We start from the raw sequence: 19,758 nt of genomic DNA on the forward strand, positions 1-19,758 counted from the left end.
ATTGAAAAGTTCATAGCAAAGGAAGCAACCAATGGAGTAGAAAGAAACTGCAGAATGCCAGCCAACCATACATCTGATAGATGTTGATATCCAAAATGCATGGGGAACTCAGACAAGCCAACAGCAAGAAGACAAATAGTTTGATTAAAAATGGGCAAAGAGCAGTGAAGATATTCTTTTAAGAAGACGTGCAAAAGAAGTTGGACATCACTAGTAATCAAAGAACTGCAGAATAAAATGCAAGGATATCATCTCAGAGAAGCTGGGATGGCTGCTGTCACAAAGCTGAAAGGTGAGTATTGGTGCAGATTAGAAGGGGGATCCTCCATTTTGTAGGTAGGAACAGACAGCAGATACTAAAGATGCAACCACTGATGCAACAATTCTACTACTGGTTATTCATGCAAATGAGCTGAGGTCAGTATGTGACATACATATATGTATATTCATGCTCTTTGCCACATTCTTCCCAGTAGTCAAGATATGGGATCAACTTGAATGTCAATCAAGGGACAGAGGAATAAAGAAAACATTCTATGCACTCTGAAATACTGTTGACTCAATGAAGAAGGAAGTTCTATCATTTACAACATTGATAAACTTGGAAGGGGGGTTATGCTTAGTGAAATAAGCTTGGCATGATCCTGCATGATTTGTGGAATCTGGAGAAAGCAGAAATTATAGAAGCTGATAATAGGGTGGCAGTTACTTGAGGCTGGTAGGAGATATTGGTCCAAGGGCACAAAATTTCATCTCTTTTTCAGCATGGTGACTTTCATTAACAATGACATGTTTTCTACTTGACTATTGCTGAGAGCATTTTAAATGTTGTCATGAATGAATATGAATGTGAGAATCACATATGTTAACTAGCTTGATTTATATATTTAATAATGTATTCACATTTCAAAACATTGTATTATAGTCTTTAAAACTGTCATTTTATACTATCATTGACAACACAAACTACATTTTAAGATTCAGTCTCTTGCATGACATGCATGGGAGCTTTTCAGGAAAAGGCAGGACCTTTGTTAATCAACTGTAGACTTTAAACTTGGGTTTCATTCTCACATGCTGCCCTCGCCACCTGCAAGATTGCATGACCACAAGCCACTTTGAATCTGTTCTGCTACAGAATTGGGTTGATACTTATCTTAAAGTGTGTCTTAATCAATAAACGCTTTGTATAGGAATAGTGCTTAGCATAGGAGGTAGCTAGTAAATAATGGCCCTCAATTGGTGTTTTGTATCACCAGTAGAGAGGATGGGATATCATATATTTATCTAACATCACTTATATCCCAAACCTAGATGAAAGAACATGCAATTCCCATTTTCTATCTAATTTTCAAAAGAGATTGCTAATGATCACCCAAAATGTCTATATTATATGGATTAGTCATAACTAAAGTTTCTTAAAGCTCCGAGTGCTACAAATATCTGAGATAAGACACAGATTGTCACACAATAAGTTGCATGCTCTGACTTGCCTTTCAACAATCATCCCCATTAATTCATTATCACTGACACATCTAGCAAAGTCATGTTCACGATCAACTCAAACACGAGACATGGAACAGTACATATCTTGGCAGGAAAGCTGTTTGTATGAACTGAAGCATGAAGCAAACATACAATTGCACAAAATGTTCATTATGCTTTGAGTGTGACAACCCTTGGCTTGAATCCATTTATGAAAATCTGGTCTCTTCGAGATAGATTGTTTGGGGTACCGTTTTAACAAAAAGGTTAGTTTCTAGCAAATCTTCCGTGCCGCAGTTGAAGGGCTGAACAGTTGCACATGGCAACTCTGTCCCACATACTTTCTCTTGAAATTGTCAAATGCTGGGGATTCACTTATTTCCAGATGAGCACTGTGTATCACAGAAACTGCAACTAGACACGAGCACTCGAAGACAAGCAAGCGAGAACCTGCCTATAAATACTTTGGTTGCCTGCTAGCAAGGAACTATGGGTTCTAGTGAACCCATCAGTTAGCCAGGGGCTGAATGTCTTACCTGTGGAGCCTTTAAAAGGAGGCTATGACATTTGCCTCTGCTATTCTATCTCATCCCCAGTCCCATGTGCTAATCAGAAACGGGACTTACGTCGCTCTCATGGCCCTCTCGAAGGTTGTACGTGAGGTCGTGCTGGATGTCTTCCACGAATTTGTGTGCATACTCAGGATAAAGGCCCAGGACCTCAAAAAGACCCTTAAGGATGATGCACTGAAGATCACAGTAGGTCAGTGCCTTCACGTCAGCATTGGTCTTGATCACTTGGTCTTTAATTGACAGATTTGCTCCAATTAAATCCCCCTTCCCTAGGAGCAGTGAAAAGAAAAAGAACCGTATTATTTTGAAGAAAAGTGTAACCACTGGGACCCAGCTGCGTCTTTTGTCTCGCAGACTCTGTTTCTCTCAAATTGTACAAGAAAGAGAAGACCATTGTGAGCACAGGTGTTTGATTTCAACAGCACTGAGAACTGGGGCTCGGTTGCTCTTTTGTCATGGTATGCAAGATGTTAAAACAGCTTCAGACATTGTCAAATGACCTGTGATGGATAAAAATGTCACTGGTGTGAGCACTGATCTACAGGACATGGATGTGGCTTAGGCAGCACGGATCATCCATTGGGCTCTAAGCAGCTCTCTTGGCAGGGTTTAAAAATGACTTCAGACCTGTCAATTTGTCACAGTAACTTTAACCATTCAAGGTGGTAGTAATAACTGATTTTCCTAGGTGGAAAAATGGTTCTGAGCTTCTCAGGTCAGTGTATCAAGAAACCTACGGTCTAGAGTCAAGAACTTTTGGTAGTAACAGAAGTGTGGTATTCAAGAGACTAAGGTTCTTTCATTTACTTGTGATCATGTTTCCAAGATGGACAGAAGGGTAAAGTGGAAGGAGGAGCTCTCTGTCCCTCTTCGGAGTCAGGGAAAAGGGTTAGGGCTGAACATTTTAGGCCATGGTACAGCTCCCAGTTGTCATATTCTGTGACTGTGTAAGAATGTCCTTCTCTACCCAGACAGGAAGTGAACAGACAAAATCTGGGTCTCACATGACTGCTCATGGGACCAGTGTAGGCCAAGTCTTCTTAATGTCTAGCAGCAATTCTGTTGTCTACAGTAACTAGGCTGTCTTCTGGGAACTAACTTGCTTGTTTGTTGATGAGCTAATATTGGACAATTGCATCATTTAGATCTTTTAAGTGATTTCAGCAGTTGGAAGTGTCAGTAGAAATAACATCAAGCACCAATAAGTCACTGAATTTAATTTCTGATGTACTTTGGGCATAGCCACAAAGTCACCCAGAAGCCACACAAAAGATATGAAAAAACCTTTCATTCTTAGACAAACTTGGGCTGAAGGCTGGACGAACAGGAATATGTTCACAGAGAACAGACACTGGTGTTAACTTGGGTTTCTAGACACGTTTCTGAGTCTGTCTACAAAGGGCATCACACCCAGGGATTAACTGTGATGATCTGATTGGCCTTTTTTCTATGTTGTAAGCAACAGAGACAAACAGCTGCACAGTCCTCAATACCAAGGAAGACATGCCATTGAAATGCTATCAAGGGGACTGGATTGATGCTCAGCAGTTAAGAGCACTGACAGCTCTTCTAGAGGTCCTGAGTTCAATTCCCAGCAACCACATGATGGCTCACAATAATCTATAATAAGTATGCAGAAGTACATGCAGACATAGCACTCATATACATAAAAATGTCTTTGTAAAAGGGAAGTGTTATCAAGTAAACTGCCCCACCTCCATATTCAATTACTTCTTTAATTTCTAATTTTTGCCAATATATTATTGCTATTAATTATTTGGGAATTTTGTACAATGTACCCTACCACACTTGATTCCCATTTCTCCCAGATCCATCTCCCACCCTTATACTGCCCCCTCCACAAAAAAGCCCTCAAATCAAAAACCCACAGTTGGTGTTGCCCATATCTTTGTAACATGGTAAAACTCCCTGTGGTCAGCTCATAAAGAAAACTGAGTCAAATCCCGAACCTCATGCGCCAGAAGCCATCAACTGTGAAGAACTACACATCAGTGTCTTTGTCACAATTTTTAAGGACTCTCCAATATCTTCCTGGCTGGATTGCTTTTTGTTTGTTTGTTTGTTTGTTTTTGTTTTTTTTGGAGGGGTGTCACAGAATCCTTCAGTGTCTCACTTTCAGTTATGAGTCTGCAGTTATTGCTACCACTACAAAAAAAATAAAAAATGCTTGCAGAAGGCGGGGTAACATGGATCATGAGCTTCCGCCTGGGTTTTGTTTCGGTTCATTTCTTTTCTTTCCTTTTCTTTTGTTTTTTTTTTTTTTCTTTTCTTTTCCTTGTTTTTGTTTTTGTCGAGACAAGGTTTCTCTGTAGTGTTGGAGGCTGTCCTGGAACTCGCTTTGTAGACCAGGATGTCTCCAACTCACAGAGATCCGTCTGCCTCTGTCTCCTGAGTTCTGGGATTAAAGGTGAGCGCCACCACAGCCTGGCTCCACTTGGTTTCTACCTGGTCTCCAGTAGCATCAAGGATCACAGACATCACCTTGGACCCCAGTGGCCGTATGGACCACGGACTTCTTCCGAGGAAACTTAATCCAGAAAATGAACCATTCTTCATCTGGGATATCTTATTGCTCAGAGTCAAGGTGATTTTGCGGCTGGGCGATGAATCTGCTCAAGCTCTTAGCGGTATGCCACCCTGCCCTCGGTGCAGGCCACCCCAGGCATGGCCATCATGCTTGCAGCCCGGTGACTCAAACTCTCCCCACAGCTGCACAAGGGCGGCAGCTGCAGTGGAGGCTCAGCAGGCTCAGTGCTGCAGGTCAGGTTTTCAGGTGTAGCAGCAGCGCTGACCTGGTGTGTGACAGGGGCGAGGCTGGCCCAGCGGTGGCCCGAGCCTCCGGGTGACTCAAGGATCTATCTCCTCAGCAAGGACTGCTCTTTTTCCACCATGGCCACACGCACATTCCTGTCTCCGACTCCACGTGTCTAGTTCTGTTTCCGTCTGCTGAGCCCGCTCCTCCATTATGCCATCTTTTTTTTTTTTTTTTTACAATCCACGAAACCGCTTTTATAAAGGTATCTTCCCATTAAGACCTGCCTTTTTTAGTTGTTCCTCAAAGCCTTGGTAGCTCTCTCGGGGTCCTCAGAGCAGCTCCGAGGCTCTGTGGGTATTGGCAGCTAGTACCAAGTTATTTGTAAAAGACAAAGTTCTAAGTCTGGCTCTGGCTCTGGCTTGGGTTCTGGCAGTGACAATGGCGGCTATGGCTCCTCCAGCTAATTTCTAAACGGTTGTATTTTATTGTGCCCAGGAGTTTTGAGACAACATTCCTGAGATGAAACTCATAAAAGCTCATTCTATTTCATTTATCACCACAAGGAAACATGAAATTAATCACATATGCTTGATATATTCAGAATGCGCATGGAATAAAATATTGGAGGTAAATTATTAAGTTATATCAAATATTAGTTTAAAATTAGTACTAGATTTTAAACTTTGAAATTAAATCTACTTTGGCAGATGAAAACAAAGCATATTAGAGTCTGTATTTTTAGTTTCTGGTCACATTTTCTGGAAGAATTCAAGCCTGACTTATTGTTGTCACTGATATTGCTAAATTTGAAATTATGTTTTGTGTATATTTTGTTAAAAATCTACACAGTTGCTTAGCAATGAAAAGTTGAGGGTGGACATAAGCCGTACCACAGACAGGAAGTAGGCAGTACACTGACTCTGCATTTATCTACCTGGCTACGATTATCAGGGCAGTGCCATGTATAGGATTCTATTTGCCAGGGACATCTGGGGGAACATGAGGCCACTATACTTTTGTTTTTATAGCTGCTAAATTTGGCACCTTAGAAAGAATTCCAGTTTTCTCTTTGGATTTGGTGAGTGTTCATGGTGCTGAGTTGCACACTGAGCTCTGGCTAGGCCTCCTGGCTTTAGTCACTGCCCCGTGGATTCTCCCTGCTTTTGTTGGGATTCTGAACTAATTGCCTTAATGACTCCAGGTTTTAGAATCCTTATTTCTGATAGAAAATGATTGCCCAGCCCCCAGCCATGAGTAGTCTCCATCTTTTCAGAACTTGTGTTTCTTTGAGGGTCAACAGCAGTAATGAAAAGGAACATTGAATCACACAGAGCAGATAAACACTGTCTGCCACAACACTGGGTATCACTTATTGCCATTTTCTGCCTTCTTGACAAATTCCTGTGAAAGCTCTCTCCAGGCAGCAGATCTGGAAAATGCTTTCGTGTGCTGATTGGAAGACGGTGTTGCTTGAGTTGATGCATAAAAGCTTCTTTCTCACAAGACCACTAATTGATGTCATTGGCAGAATGAACGCCTGTTAAGTAACTATGCTTAGGAAATCAGTTGAGGCTGAATTAGCTCCGTGAAGAGAGTTACATTGTCCCACTGTCATGTTCATTTGAACCTTTGCTTGTGTGTGACATCACGTCAGAGTTTAGAATGATCATGGGAAAAACAACTCACACCACTTTCCATAAACTCATGGTGGGGGCAGAGCAGAGAAATACCATCATAAAAATCACAATTTATGGAGAAATTTGGGGCAGAGATCAATGGAGAAAATCTTTCAGCAGTAAGTAATTTTTTTATATTTTATTTTTAAATTTAAATAAGAAACATGGTTACTTCACATGTCAATTACAGGTCCCTCTCTGTTTCCCTCCCCTCCTCCCTCGCCCTCCTGCCAACCCCCTAATATCCCCTCATTTCCCCAGGGAGGGTGAGGCCCTCCATGGGGGTGTCCATAATCTGTCATTTCATCCAGGGCAGGGCCTAGACCCTCCCCCAATATTCCAGGGTAAGAGTGCATCTCTCATTGTTGGATTGAGCCAGCAGTAAGTAATTTTAATTCTATAAATTGTTGCTATTGGATCATGTTTTATAAGCCATAGCAGTCACACAACAGCCATTCAATTTTCATCTTTTTGTTCTAATGTCATAGGTGCCTTCATCTTCCATTCCTAAAACTGTTACTGGTCACCGAATGCAAGAATGGACAAGAATTAAAGGAGAGCCTGATTATTTTTCAATGGTGTGTTATATCTGCTTGCATGTGTCACATCATAAGGTTCTGGAAACAATAGCCAGATGTTCTCAAAAGCAGCCGTGTTAACAGGCAAATCATCAGGCTATAAAAGTTTCAGCGGCACTAGGGAAGCCTGCAGGAAAATACAACTTAAATAATGTTTGGAAGCAAATTAGAATCATTGTCAATTCTAAGCCAGAACTACAAAATGGCAGAATGACTGTCTGGAAGGGGCTGTTTTAGCGTGTTCTGCACTTACTTCAAGGAGAACATCACAGAGGCTTGATAAAAACTGAATCAAATCTTTAAGGGCAAGCTCCACCTTTCCTCCATCGGTGAAACTGCAGTGCACATGGGCAGTGAAAGCCAGAGCCACAGGGTTCTGTTAGCACTCAGTCTCTAGCTAGGCCCCTTTGGTTGATGCAGTCACACTGTCACAGTCTGTTCGTTATGCCGTAGCACAATGCAGCTAAGGATAAGCAACAGAAATGGATTTCCGACGTTTCTGGACTGAAAAGTTCACTGGGAAGGCTTTAGTGGCTTCAGTGTGTAATACCTGCTGACTTTTCATTGCGATATCATGGCAGAAAACAGGCAGGTGGCTCTCTGAGGCTTCTGCTTTACAAGATTCTAATTATGTCTTAGGTTCCCACATCCTTATTCCACCTTGTCAAGGAATGGGTTTAAGTAGATGAATTTGGACAACACATTCAAAACTGAGAAGATTCCAAGACTTGATAATGGACCAAAGGGACTGGCTTATATTTAGGGTTCAAGAATTGTTCCTTTCTCTTTTAAAATGTATTCTGTCGTGAAACTCACCTCAGTGGCAGACTGACAGTGCTGACATAAAGTGGCAGGTATTTTTAGATTAGGCAGGGGCAGTGGCCTCCCATCCAAAACCAGAAAATGCCTCTACATCTGTGCCTACACTCTGGGCTAAAACACTTTGCAAGGTGCTGTCCACAATCAGTTTCTTAGAGAAAAAGTACTGCATTAATCATTTACTGACTTGGTTTTAGACATTGCTGTATTACATGGCAGATTCATTGATGCTCAACCACACCACACCCCAGGGAAATTTTCCATTTCATCCTTCTCTTGAGTTTAATCCAGATATGGGCAAACTTTCTAGTAATTTCTGTTCTGCCACCTTCTTAGTGCTCAGACCCCTGTCCAGTTCACTCACAGATCCTTGGTAAGGATTGGCTGTATAAACAATGAGAGTGAATTTGAAAAGAAACTCATAAAATTAGAGGATTTTTTTCAACATTAGCCCACATACCGTCTCCTGCCAGCTGCCCTTTATATGCCAATGAAAAGAAAATTATGTCTAGTATTTGAAGTCAGCATCAAGGCACAGAGTTTTCACAGTTATGAGTTTTCTTTGAGGAGCTAAAAGAAACTTGTATCACCCTAGCAATATTAGGTTAATGGCAGTGATGAAATTTGTTCTCAAAGTTAAATAAATCATTTTCTCTATTTCTGGCACAGATAAAAACTTAATTCAAATGTTCTTTGGACAGGCTCTGCACAAAATGCAGAAATTCTACATGAATACTGAGCTGCTGTTCCACAGGAGACTGTATGGGTTATGATTAGAGGTCAGAAAGACTTCACGATATATGGAATCTGGTACAGTTAACTAAGAGGACATTTACTCACTTGTAAAATGAGGACAATATTAGTACTGCCTGAACTTTTTTATATAAAAGTCCTGATAGTGGTATATATAACATATATTGAATCTAACATGGAGTCCATATATACATCTGTAATTTTCCAACTCCTATTACTGTCTCCTCTTCCCTACTTTGTATTCCTCATTCTCCAGGAACTTTTCAGTGAAAACCCACCTAGAATAGCCAAAACCATGCTGTCTTTGAGAACCTCCATGGACCCTGAGCACACAAAGTAGATGGCCTGAAGAGCATCTCCCTGGCGCAGCAGATACTCCCCCGGAGCACAGAACGACGTTTTGATGTGGAGAGACAGAGATCTGAGGCAGCCCCGGCTGGCACATTCAAACAGGGACAGCTGTAAGATCTCCTTGTTTAGATGCATTGTGATGTCAGAGCGCAGCTCATCCGGAAAGTCTTTCAAAAGCTGTCGGGGAAGAGGAAGGGAGAAAGGAAAGTGTCAATGACTTTGCAAGACACCAGTGGCACTTTTCATACACAGGTCAGCTGCTCTATACAAGAGGAAGTTCATATAGTCTCTGAGTGACTGTGACCTTAGCTATGTATCACTAAGTAATCAGCTGATGATAAATCTGAAGAAATTTTTTAAAACTCTAAAGTATCCTGGAAGGAAGGATAGTGACACTTCTGTCGGGAGTCCTGTTGGGGATAGATAAAGGGACTTGGACCCACTGGCCTTAATGTGTCATGATCATATGCAGAGGCCAAATTATCACTCTTAAAATACTTGTTACTATGTTTCAAATATGAGAGAAAATGAGGTATTTATCTTCCAGGGTCTGGCTTATTTCACTATCCGTTTGTGCCCTGAAAATGTCATAATTTCATCATTCTTCATGGCTGAATAAAATTCCATTGCAGGTGTTGGGGGGGGCAGCTATGAATGTAGAAAGAGATCATCAGGAAGAAGAGATTTTAAGGGAGGATTAGGAGGGAAAAGAGGACAGTGCAGTCCATGTGGCACGAAAGTGGAGGGCTTAGTGGGGGCCAAAAGAGAACCAGCGGAGGGACTCCCATTCTCTTCCTTGATGGGTCGGGGAAGCAACAAAAATATATAATATGGATAAAAATGGATTATTTTGTATGTTAACTAAAAGAACAGTTGGTTACTTGGTTATTGGATTGGTTGATGTGTTAGTGTAATGTAGAGAGCTGCGAAGTGCCGCACACTTAAGATGGTACCGGCTTCCGCCTCTGCTAGCCCGACAGCAAGTGCTCTCTGTGATAAACAACTCCTTATTTGGTCAAGGCTGGATATCAGGCTTGCTTCCTCGTATGTGGGCCTATCTGCTGTCGCCACATGGCTTACCGGGGTTGGCCGCCCAAGGGCCTTTTTAAGCTGTGGGCGGGCACTCCCTGGGGTCAGAAGATTTGTTCAAGGTCCTGAATAAACTGCTTGTGAGAAGGATTCCTGAGTCGCGTCTTCCTTGTAGGTCGAGGTGGTCGTGACAGTTGGTGGCCCGTACGGGGACGCTCGTACGAAGAAAGGAATTCAGAACTCACAGCAGTCAGGGGGTGCACCGGTAAGTCCCCAGGTAAGGCGGGGATCCGCGAAAAGAGCGTGATTATTGTTCTCACCCGGTAGAGAAGGGGAGAACGGTCAGCAGAGCCGCGTCAAAGCGGACGGGATAAAAATGAAAGTGGAGCCGCGTCAAAGCGGACGGGACAAAAAGGAAAGTAGTAGAGCTGCGTCAAAGCGGACGGAGTAAAAGTGAAACAAAGGGTATTATTATTTTTTCTTGGCCCTTTGGGTGGTATTTAATTTTATTTTTTGGGTTTTCTTTTCACTGCTTGTTATTTAAACATGGGTAATTCCACATCCCACCCAATTTTTCTGGCACTCAACGAGATGCTGCCATCAAAGAATCTTAGACTAAAAAAAGGACCACGACAAGATCGGGGTAAAAAAATGACTGGGATAAGAGCAGTTGGTTTGCTCCTCTCTGTAGGTAAAGAGAGAGCAGGACAAATGGTTCGTGGAGCAGCGAACCAAAAGTAAAAACATTGTTAGCTTGGCTAGCAGGGAACCCAAAGTAAAAGCTAAAAAGAAACATTAGAAGCTTAAAAGAAACATTGTTAGTTTGGCTAGCAGCGAACCGAAAGTAAAAACATTGTTAGTTTGGCTATGGGCGCTTCTCAGTTGCACCCAATTTTTTGGCTCTGAATGAGCTGCTTCGTTCTAAGAATCTAAGATTTTTGAAAGTTAGGGAGAGATCTTGATTTTACATGGGACTGAGATTGTCATGATCCCCATGGTATGAACAGTGTCCCCTTCCAGCAATGAAAAGGTAGATTTGCAAACATGTAGACAGCAATGAAAAGGTAGATTTACAAACATGCAGACAGGATATCCAGGACAGGTGTTTGAACAGGTGGATCAGATAGCCATTAAGGCTTGGAAAATAACTGCCAAATTAAGGAGAAGTGAGTGGCAATCTTGGCACCGGGAGGCTGCGAGTGGAAAATGCAAGGATTATATGTGTTCCTGTTCAGTATGCCAATTTTACAAAAGCTACAAATTTGTCCAAGTATTTGTCCAGTTTTCTTTTACAGAATTGGTCACTTAAATTTGAAGATACTTTGAAGGAGTTGAGGCTGGCAGTGGTCCATGTGAATTCCACCAGAGTGGACCTTTCCTTTGCATCGGGATTATCGTCCTGGCTGACTTCTACAATGAACCATCTTAAGGAGTGGGCGGGTATAGGAGCATTAACAGGTCTCTTGGTGTTGGTCTCCCTGGTTTGCTTGTGGTTTCTATGTAAGATTAGAGTCACACAAAGACGCAATGCAGCCATGATTATTCAGGCCTTTACCGCTATTGAAGCAGGACAGTCCCCCACAGGCATGGTTAGCCACCTTAAAAACTAATTAAATACGCTCAGGATGCGAGGCAGAGCACTGCACTCTGAGTCAGCTAATAATGACCCAAAGAAGAGCATGTCTGATTGCATGCGGGTTGGTACCCAAGAGTCCCGCCTCTGGAAAAAAGGGTATCGGACGGGTCTGATGTTTGTTGGGTGGATGACGCCAAACAAAAATCAGTACAATGTCCCTGTCTATGTCAGAGATCAGACCTCTACTCTTGCCTGTTGCATTTTAAACAAAAAAGGGGGAACTGTAGAGAGCTGCGAAGTGCTGCACACTTAAGATGGTACTGGCTTCCGCCTCTGCTAGCCCGACAGCAAGTGCTCTCTGTGATAAACAACTCCTTATTTGGTCAAGGCTGGATATCAGGCTTGCTTCCTCGTATGTGGACCTATCTGCTGTCGCCACATGGCTTACCGGGGTTGGCCGCCCAAGGGCCTTTTTAAGCTGTGGGCGGGCACTCCCTGGGGTCAGAAGATTTGTTCAAGGTCCTGAATAAACTGCTTGTGAGAAGGATTCCTGAGTCGCGTCTTCCTTGCTGGTCGAGGTAGTCGTGACAGTGTAATACTTCCTTAATAGTGGTTGTTTGGGGCGGTTTCTTAAATTCTACAGATAGCATGTTTGCCTATTTTTTCTTTTTTTAAACTTTATGGATCATTGTAGCAAGTTTACATTGAGTAATCACCCAAAATTAAACTGTCCTAAAAATGAATCCTTCCAAAACAACACAATGAGAATGAAAATAAATTCACTTAATTGAATAAAGTAATGAATTCTTATGAAACTGTCATCCCAGAGTGGCATTGTGAAAACTACAGTCATGATGCATAAATGATAGTGTGTTAAAAGTCCATGATGGAAAAAAAAGTCCACGATAGCAAAGATAGAGAGGCAAAGATGCTGGTAAATGTGTCCTTCTTTTATGCTTGATTAGAACACCGTGCTTTTATCTCACAATATGTACTTTCTGCCTAAAAGTGTCAAGATAAGAGATGCACATTACCTCATTTGAGTCTATTCCATTGTTGACTGACCAGGTTGTCTGAAAGTACTCCAGCATCCTCTGCTTGAGCTGCTGGGGTAGGTGATGCACACGGATGAAATCCTTTAGGTCCTTGGTTCTGGTGTGATACAGACTCCATCTGGAGTACATCCTCTGTATGATAGCAGTCACATTCCCAAACACCAAGGCATGCATCAGGGCTACAGAGCACAGCACAGCACAGGATAGTAAGACAGAGTCCCCCTTTACATGTAAGTCCAATTTATAGATGGCTTAGAGTAAAGCATGCATATGTGGGCATACTGATATGATTCCTTTGCCAGGAAAATGTGGGCACAGCCACTATGCCATAAGGTCACTCAATCAAAGCAGTCATTTTGCCTTCACATGGCTTGATCCAAGTAAAAATAGATTAGAAAATGATAACACATGAAGTAGACTCTTTGACACACATGCAGTCTTTTAACTATCATTGTGGATCTGAAAACTTTTAATTCTATCACCATATGTATTATTTTAGTAGTTACACATAGTTTAATAGCTATGATACAATTTTATCAATATTTTCATAGTACAAACTATACGTTTAAAGTTAGCAATTGTTTATTTCACTAACAAATCTGCTTAAAAGAGAAGTCTACTATAATAGCTACTTTTAGAATTTTAGTATCACAGACCAAAATCATCACTTGAAGGTCTCGGGACATAGCTCAGTAGCATAGCACTCAGTTAACCACACACAGCCAAGGTTTGAGTCTATTAACCACAAAAGTAAGTAAGTAAATAAAAACAGTGCCATAATATTAAAACTGATGTTATACTCCCATTACTATTAAGACAGCTGTTATAAATGAGAAGGTTCCCTGAGAAGTGGAAAGCAGAAGTCAGTTCTCATCCTTGCTGAAGCTTTGCAAGCACTTTATTCTTAAGAGAGAGAGCTTAAAATCTGAGTGCATGAGAGACAGGAAAGAATGCACTGAAACACAGATGCCTGATGTAGAGTTGCTGTCACTGTCCTGGTGAGCCCGCCTACTTCTACAGGGATCTTTGTTTCAGTGAGGTTTGTCACATTTGTTTTGCTTGGTTTCTCCTACTACAGGAAAACATCCTGTCCAAAAGCAATTTAGGGAAGAAAGGAATTCACTGTAATTTTAAAATTGCAGTCCATTACTATGGGGAAATCAAGGCAGGGACCTCAAACTACTAGTCACATCACATCCACAGTCAAGAGCAGAGAGTAATGAATGCATACTTGATTCTTGCTTGCTTGATTTCAGTACTTTTACAGAGTTCAGTTCCTCCTGCCTCTTCATACATTGCTTAGCAAATCTTCCTAATATGTGTTCAAAAACCAACCAGATCTAGACAATTCCTCTCTGAGACTCTTCACAGGTAATTCTGGAAGATAAGCCAATCGATGTCTAAAAGTCCAACTAAAGTTTAACAAGACACAAGTGTCTATTTACCAGAACTATGGGTCCAATGGGAAAGGGATTGAGAGGGCTGTTTATTTTAGAGAGAATCACAGTTAGAGGACTGAGTTTGCCTTCTGAGAGTTTTTGTACTTTTGGAAGTAGCTGGCAACAAGACAGAAAAGACACTGTAGGATTTTGCATCTCATAGTCATTGGCAGAATGGAATGAGAACGGTTCATGTAGATACTAGTAGACGACTAAAGAAGGTTCAGTTTTACCTAGGGCTGTGAAAATAGGAGATGGAAGAGAGCCTGGGTTCTTATACTCACAGGCAGATCAGTTCATAGTGACGTTAGATTTGATCTCTGATCTTCCCTGTAATAGGACACAGAAGAGGTAAGAAGCATGGAGCCTCCTGTTTCAGTAGTTTTTGCCTTAAAGGGGGATAAAAAATAATAGCTCAACTGTGAGGGCGTATCAGATGGTCCTGGTGCTATAATGTCAGCGTGGAAGGAACAGCAGTAGAAGTTTCTTGGCACCAAACTGCATCTACTGTAAACATGAACACATGAACAAACCCATCCCCCTGAATATTTCAGGACAGCCCCAGTTCATTTTTCCCCATAGTCACCAGAAATTGCCAAATGCCAATGTATAAATTCTGCAGCAAGTCATATATCACTTTTTATAGAATAAGGGCCACCATGCCTATAAAGTCACATTTTGATGACAAGACCTTAGTCTTTTGCAAAAGTTACTTGAATACAGTTAAATTTGGAACCTACACACCAGGAGACAAAGCAATCCAGCTGAGAGAATAAAAGTTGCAGAATAAGACAAATCTAGACCTGAATCCCAGCTTTCCTCTTCCTAATTGTGTGAATGTATTAAGTTAAATCTCTTTAAAAATGACAAATAATTACAGTACGACTTGTGAGATGGCTATTTCTCACCATGGAAGCCTTTCATCTCATGTTTGACCCTTGTAAAGTTTAAGGAGAGAACCAACTGCACAAATCAGTTTTCTGATCTTGACACACACACTACAATACACATATGTACACATAACAATAAGTAAATATTTTAAAAAGTGAATATTTTTCCATTAAAAATGTCTTTACACAGCCTCATTTCCCTTATATGTTAAATAGGTAGGCTTACGTGTAGGGGTGTTCTGAGATATAAAAAATGAAGTATTCTAGTCTGTGTGGAGTATCTAGTATATGTAGCATCTAGTGTATCTAGTATCTAGTATATGCAGCTATTCATGTTAACTTTTCTCTTGCAAGAGCAAGGTATTACAAATGTTAGTGCACTCAAGGTGTAAGATTTGGGGAAAAGGATTTAAGATTTTGCCAGTAGTTCTTCAGGAGGGACACCACTCTTGGTAGAAATCATGTCTTGATGAAAGAATTAAAAAATATTCAGCTAATGCCATCTGCATGCAGGCACACATGAGAATACATATGCAGAGTGCTTCCCAAATGTCCAAAAATAGGTAAAGGAGAACGGATAGTCCTTAGAACTTTACGGTGCATAGCTTTGTGGATTGTAAGAGTTTATTCTGCGTGACTTTACAAGCACAATAGTTTTTGAGGCTTAAATATTTCACTGGGAAGAAAAGATCTCTACTTGCAAAAAAAATCACTGAAGAAAAGAACTGATTATGCTCCAAGTCAAAGAAATTAGACACAGATTTCAGGCCCTGCTAATAAGCTTATGGGCAAGGCTTGGTTACTCTGCCATCTTTAACTGTATGTAATAGTCTTCTTCCAGAGAATAAATCGAGTGCAGAGAATAAGCCTATTTCATTCATTTTAACACTGTGCTTCTTAATTGTCAGTATGATTTTACTTTGCTTTGCTTAATTATAATGTGCAAAGCACTTAAACTGAAAGAAGTAATGCATTCAGACCATTTAGCATCCTAATTGTACATTATCAATAAAATAAATTACCGGATTAATTGTAGCATTCATAAGTATTGTTGGCAGAATCTTGTCTGTCTGAGTCACCACAGTTTCAAAGTCTCATTTCTACATAGAAAACCACTTCTAGATTAAGAAGACAGAAAATAAGACCCTGGTTCTTGTAGTTTTTTTTAAATTTTCCTAAGTTATTATGGCCTTTTTGGACACTGATGTTCATTCTGTCATTCTGACTTGGCAGAAAGTATATGTGTTGCTTTCAGGCAAAACCATCCCATCTGCTGTGAAAGTTTGACTCAAAAACTTCTGTTTCCAGGTCAGTTTGGAAACCATCGCACACTTTCCCTCTCTCTCAGAAAACTTGATATATATAATTCTTGAGTGCTAGACCTGCTGAGCATGTTGGAGGCTCTTTTCCTTTGTGTGGGAGTTTGGCAAAAAAATGAACTCTGTACAGTTTTATCTCAGTGTCAGGTCTTTGAAAGAATCTTCTCAATTGTGGTATAGGGAAACGTGAACGGGTCTTGGAGGAAAAGAAAACGAGCCACAGCCTGGCACTGGTTGCTGTCTTTGCTCTCTTCTCCTCTCTCTTGCACCATTCTCGCTCCCTCCTTGAACACGGGCACCATTGTTTTCCCATGCACCATGTTACTGCCAACGTGTTTGACAGCCATTCTATTGTGGCTGCAGCTCTTTTCTTTTGATAGGAAAGGAGATCAGAGCTCAACTTTCAGATAGCCCCATTGTTTCCTGTCTTCCCTCCCTCCACCTCCTCGACCTGGAATTTTCCATTCTCTATTCACCATCCTGGGTTAATACTGGCCTGTGAATGTCAGAAGGCAGAGAAAACAAAATAAGGAGGATTTCTTAAAGGTTAAATTTAAATGTTTCAAAGACATCTTAAGAATGGCCTGAACTTAAGGAATTACACGTAGGTTCAATAAAATCATACCAGGGAGTGTTGAGTTGGTGGACCCAGAGAAAGTGTGAAAATAACGCTGCATTGGAACTAGACACATTTCAGTGGCCAGCCATCTGCACCAGGAAGCTTTATCTGGCCATCAAGGCTGAGCTGACCAACCAATCAATTGCAGCAAACTTATCACCAGTTAACTCCAGGCGGTTAGTACTAAGATTTAAAGAAAGATTTTCAAAGATATGGAAAAAGCATCTTTATATACTATTTAGTGTCAACAATAATGTATTTAGCTTATTAATTATTTCAGAGAAAATATATATAAAACATTTTGATTATGCATAATTTTAAATTTTTGTGTATCTATCTGTTTTTCTAAATGTGTGTAACAATAAAAAACAATAGAAACAAGCTCTAAAGAAACCAGGTTGCAGGTCTCTTGACTGCTTCAGAAAATTCATTCCCAATGGCAGCCTTTCAAAACATTAGGTCCTTGTGGTTACCATCTCCATGTTAGACAATATAGCTTTCTCCAATTACTTGGATCTTCTCTGTTAACACAAACTAAAAACAACCTTATATGAAAAATAAGAACTTGACTCTGGTCCCCAGACACACACACACACACACACACACACACACCCACACACCCACACACCCACACACACACACACACACACACACACACACACACACACACACACACACACAAAACGCTGAATGCATGAATCAATGAGATTTCCCAAAGTCACCACCAGTATGGACAGGGCCACCAACCGCCCTCCTCACCAAAGGTAGCTACACTCACAAATCACATTGTAACCAATAAACTGATCCACTTTTGAACTTTATACAAAATCATACAGGGTGTACTCTTTATGAGTCTAGTTTCTCTGCTCAGCATTGAGTTGTCATTCATCCATACCTTTGCAGGATAGTTCACCTTCATTCTGGTGTAGTTCTCAGTGATATAACTGTCTCATAAGTTCCTTGTTTGTTCTGTTAATGGCATTTTTCTATCTGCCTGGCATCCTCTGCTAGAGAGTCTGAAAATAGCTCTTCCACAGGTAGTCTCCCTGCCTCCCTCCCTCCCTTCACCTTCATCTTCTCACCTTCCCCCCTCCTTCTATGAATCTCTCCCTCCCTCCCTCCCTCCCTCCCTCCCTCCCTCCCTCCCTCCCTCCTTCCCTCCCCTCCTTTCCCTCCTCCACAGGATCTTGGCACCCTGATGTTCTGACTCATCGACCTGAAGTAGTGGAACTGAGGACTATGTATTCAAAACTAAGAAACCAAGACGTAAAGGATGTGCAGCCACCCACCCACACATGCACACAATGCATGCTTAGACACCCATATATACACTCCTCACACTTCTACACATTCACACACACACACACCGCATGCTTAGACACCCATGCACACACCCCCCCACACACTTCTACTGGCTACATACATGAAGGGGAATCATTGGGTCACCGAACGCAGGTGTATTAAGATTTGATGGACGTTTATAACAGTGTTGCCGACTAGATGGAAATACCCACTAACACAGCACAGGAAGGCTGAGACATGGATTATCTCTCAAAGCACAGAGGACTTCAGTGTTTGCAAGTGTGCAGTTCTCTTGAGGGAAGTATTGTGTCTGCTTCTGAGCAGTGTCTTTATAAACCTATTGTTTATCCAAATATTGAAAACAGTTTTTCAAATGTTTTAGTTTTCCCATATGTATTTGCATACTTTTTAAGAAAATATATCAGGATGGCATAGTCAGTTTGGAGGTCTGGTTAATCTACTGGGCCTCTGGTAGTGGATCAGTATTTATCCCTAGTACACGAATAGACTTTGGGAGCCCACTCCACATAGAGGAATACTCTGTCAGCCTAGACACACTGGGGAGGGTCTAGGCCCTGCTCCAAATGATATGACAGACTTTGAAGATCCCCCATGGAAGGCCTCACCCTCCCTGGAGAGCAGAAAGGGGATGGGATGAGGGGGGTTGGTGAGGGGCAGGGGAGGAGGGGAGGGAGAGGGAACTGGGATTGACATGTAAAACAAGCTTGTTTCTAAATTTAGATTTAAAAAAAGCAAAAAAAGATGTGTGCCTTATTCTAAATTCCCTTCAATGTCATCAGCTCACTGGTCTGCTCTTCACCCCACATCGTATTTTCTTAGTGGCTACAACATCCCAATACACATTGGTACTTGGAATGCATATCTTCTGCTTCTGTGTCTATTCATGCATTGCTTTGACTAGTTTCAGCTCTGATTCCCACTGCTTTTTATAAACACCTGTCCATTCAAAGACACACTTGCACACAGATACACAGCCGCTTTGACTTTTGTTATAGAGGTCACATGGGAACGTTAACTGGGTAAAACAGTTATCACTGCAACATTGAACTTGTCACTTTGTATGCCCTTCAACAATCTCAAACCATTTGTAAAATTTCTCACAAGTGCTACTGAACCTTTTGAATTACTTACTTAATGGATTTTTGAAGGTTTTTGTAGGTTTCTCTTGGTACAAAATTTGAAATTATTTTGCTTAATTTCTTTACTAGGCACTTTAAAATATTCTTCCTATATATTACTTATACATTCCTTAATTATAGGTATTTATATTCAATATATATGTGGATATCAACATGGGGACTTTTTTAGATCTATTTATTTTTACTTTTATATGTATGCTTTGCTCTTGTGCATATCTGGGCATCATATGGATGCCTGGTACCCACAGAGGTCAGAAGAAGTCATTGTATCCTCTAGAACTGGAGTTAAAGATAGGTCCTTTACAAGAACAGCAGGTGCTCTTAAGAGCTGGGCCATTTCTCCAGTCACTTAAAATGTA

At 41.2% G+C, this 19,758-nt stretch overlaps 1 protein-coding gene across 1 annotated transcript in view; it reads right to left on the reverse strand.

Moving 5' to 3' along the window:
* Kcnh8 (potassium voltage-gated channel subfamily H member 8) overlaps positions 1–19,758 on the reverse strand; it is a 375,994-nt gene that overhangs the window by 64,469 nt on the left and 291,767 nt on the right. Inside the window, exons 9-11 of the mRNA XM_040729522.1 lie at positions 12,650–12,849; positions 8,938–9,187; positions 2,112–2,326 (exon numbers count right to left, since the gene is read on the reverse strand). Of these exons, the coding sequence (XP_040585456.1) occupies positions 2,112–2,326; positions 8,938–9,187; positions 12,650–12,849 (665 nt within the window). The remainder of the gene's footprint in view (positions 1–2,111; positions 2,327–8,937; positions 9,188–12,649; positions 12,850–19,758) is intronic.

The sequence above is a fragment of the Mesocricetus auratus genome, unplaced genomic scaffold (genome assembly GCF_017639785.1).
Source record: "Mesocricetus auratus isolate SY011 unplaced genomic scaffold, BCM_Maur_2.0 Super-Scaffold_100021, whole genome shotgun sequence".
Classification (NCBI taxonomy): domain Eukaryota; kingdom Metazoa; phylum Chordata; class Mammalia; order Rodentia; family Cricetidae; genus Mesocricetus; species Mesocricetus auratus.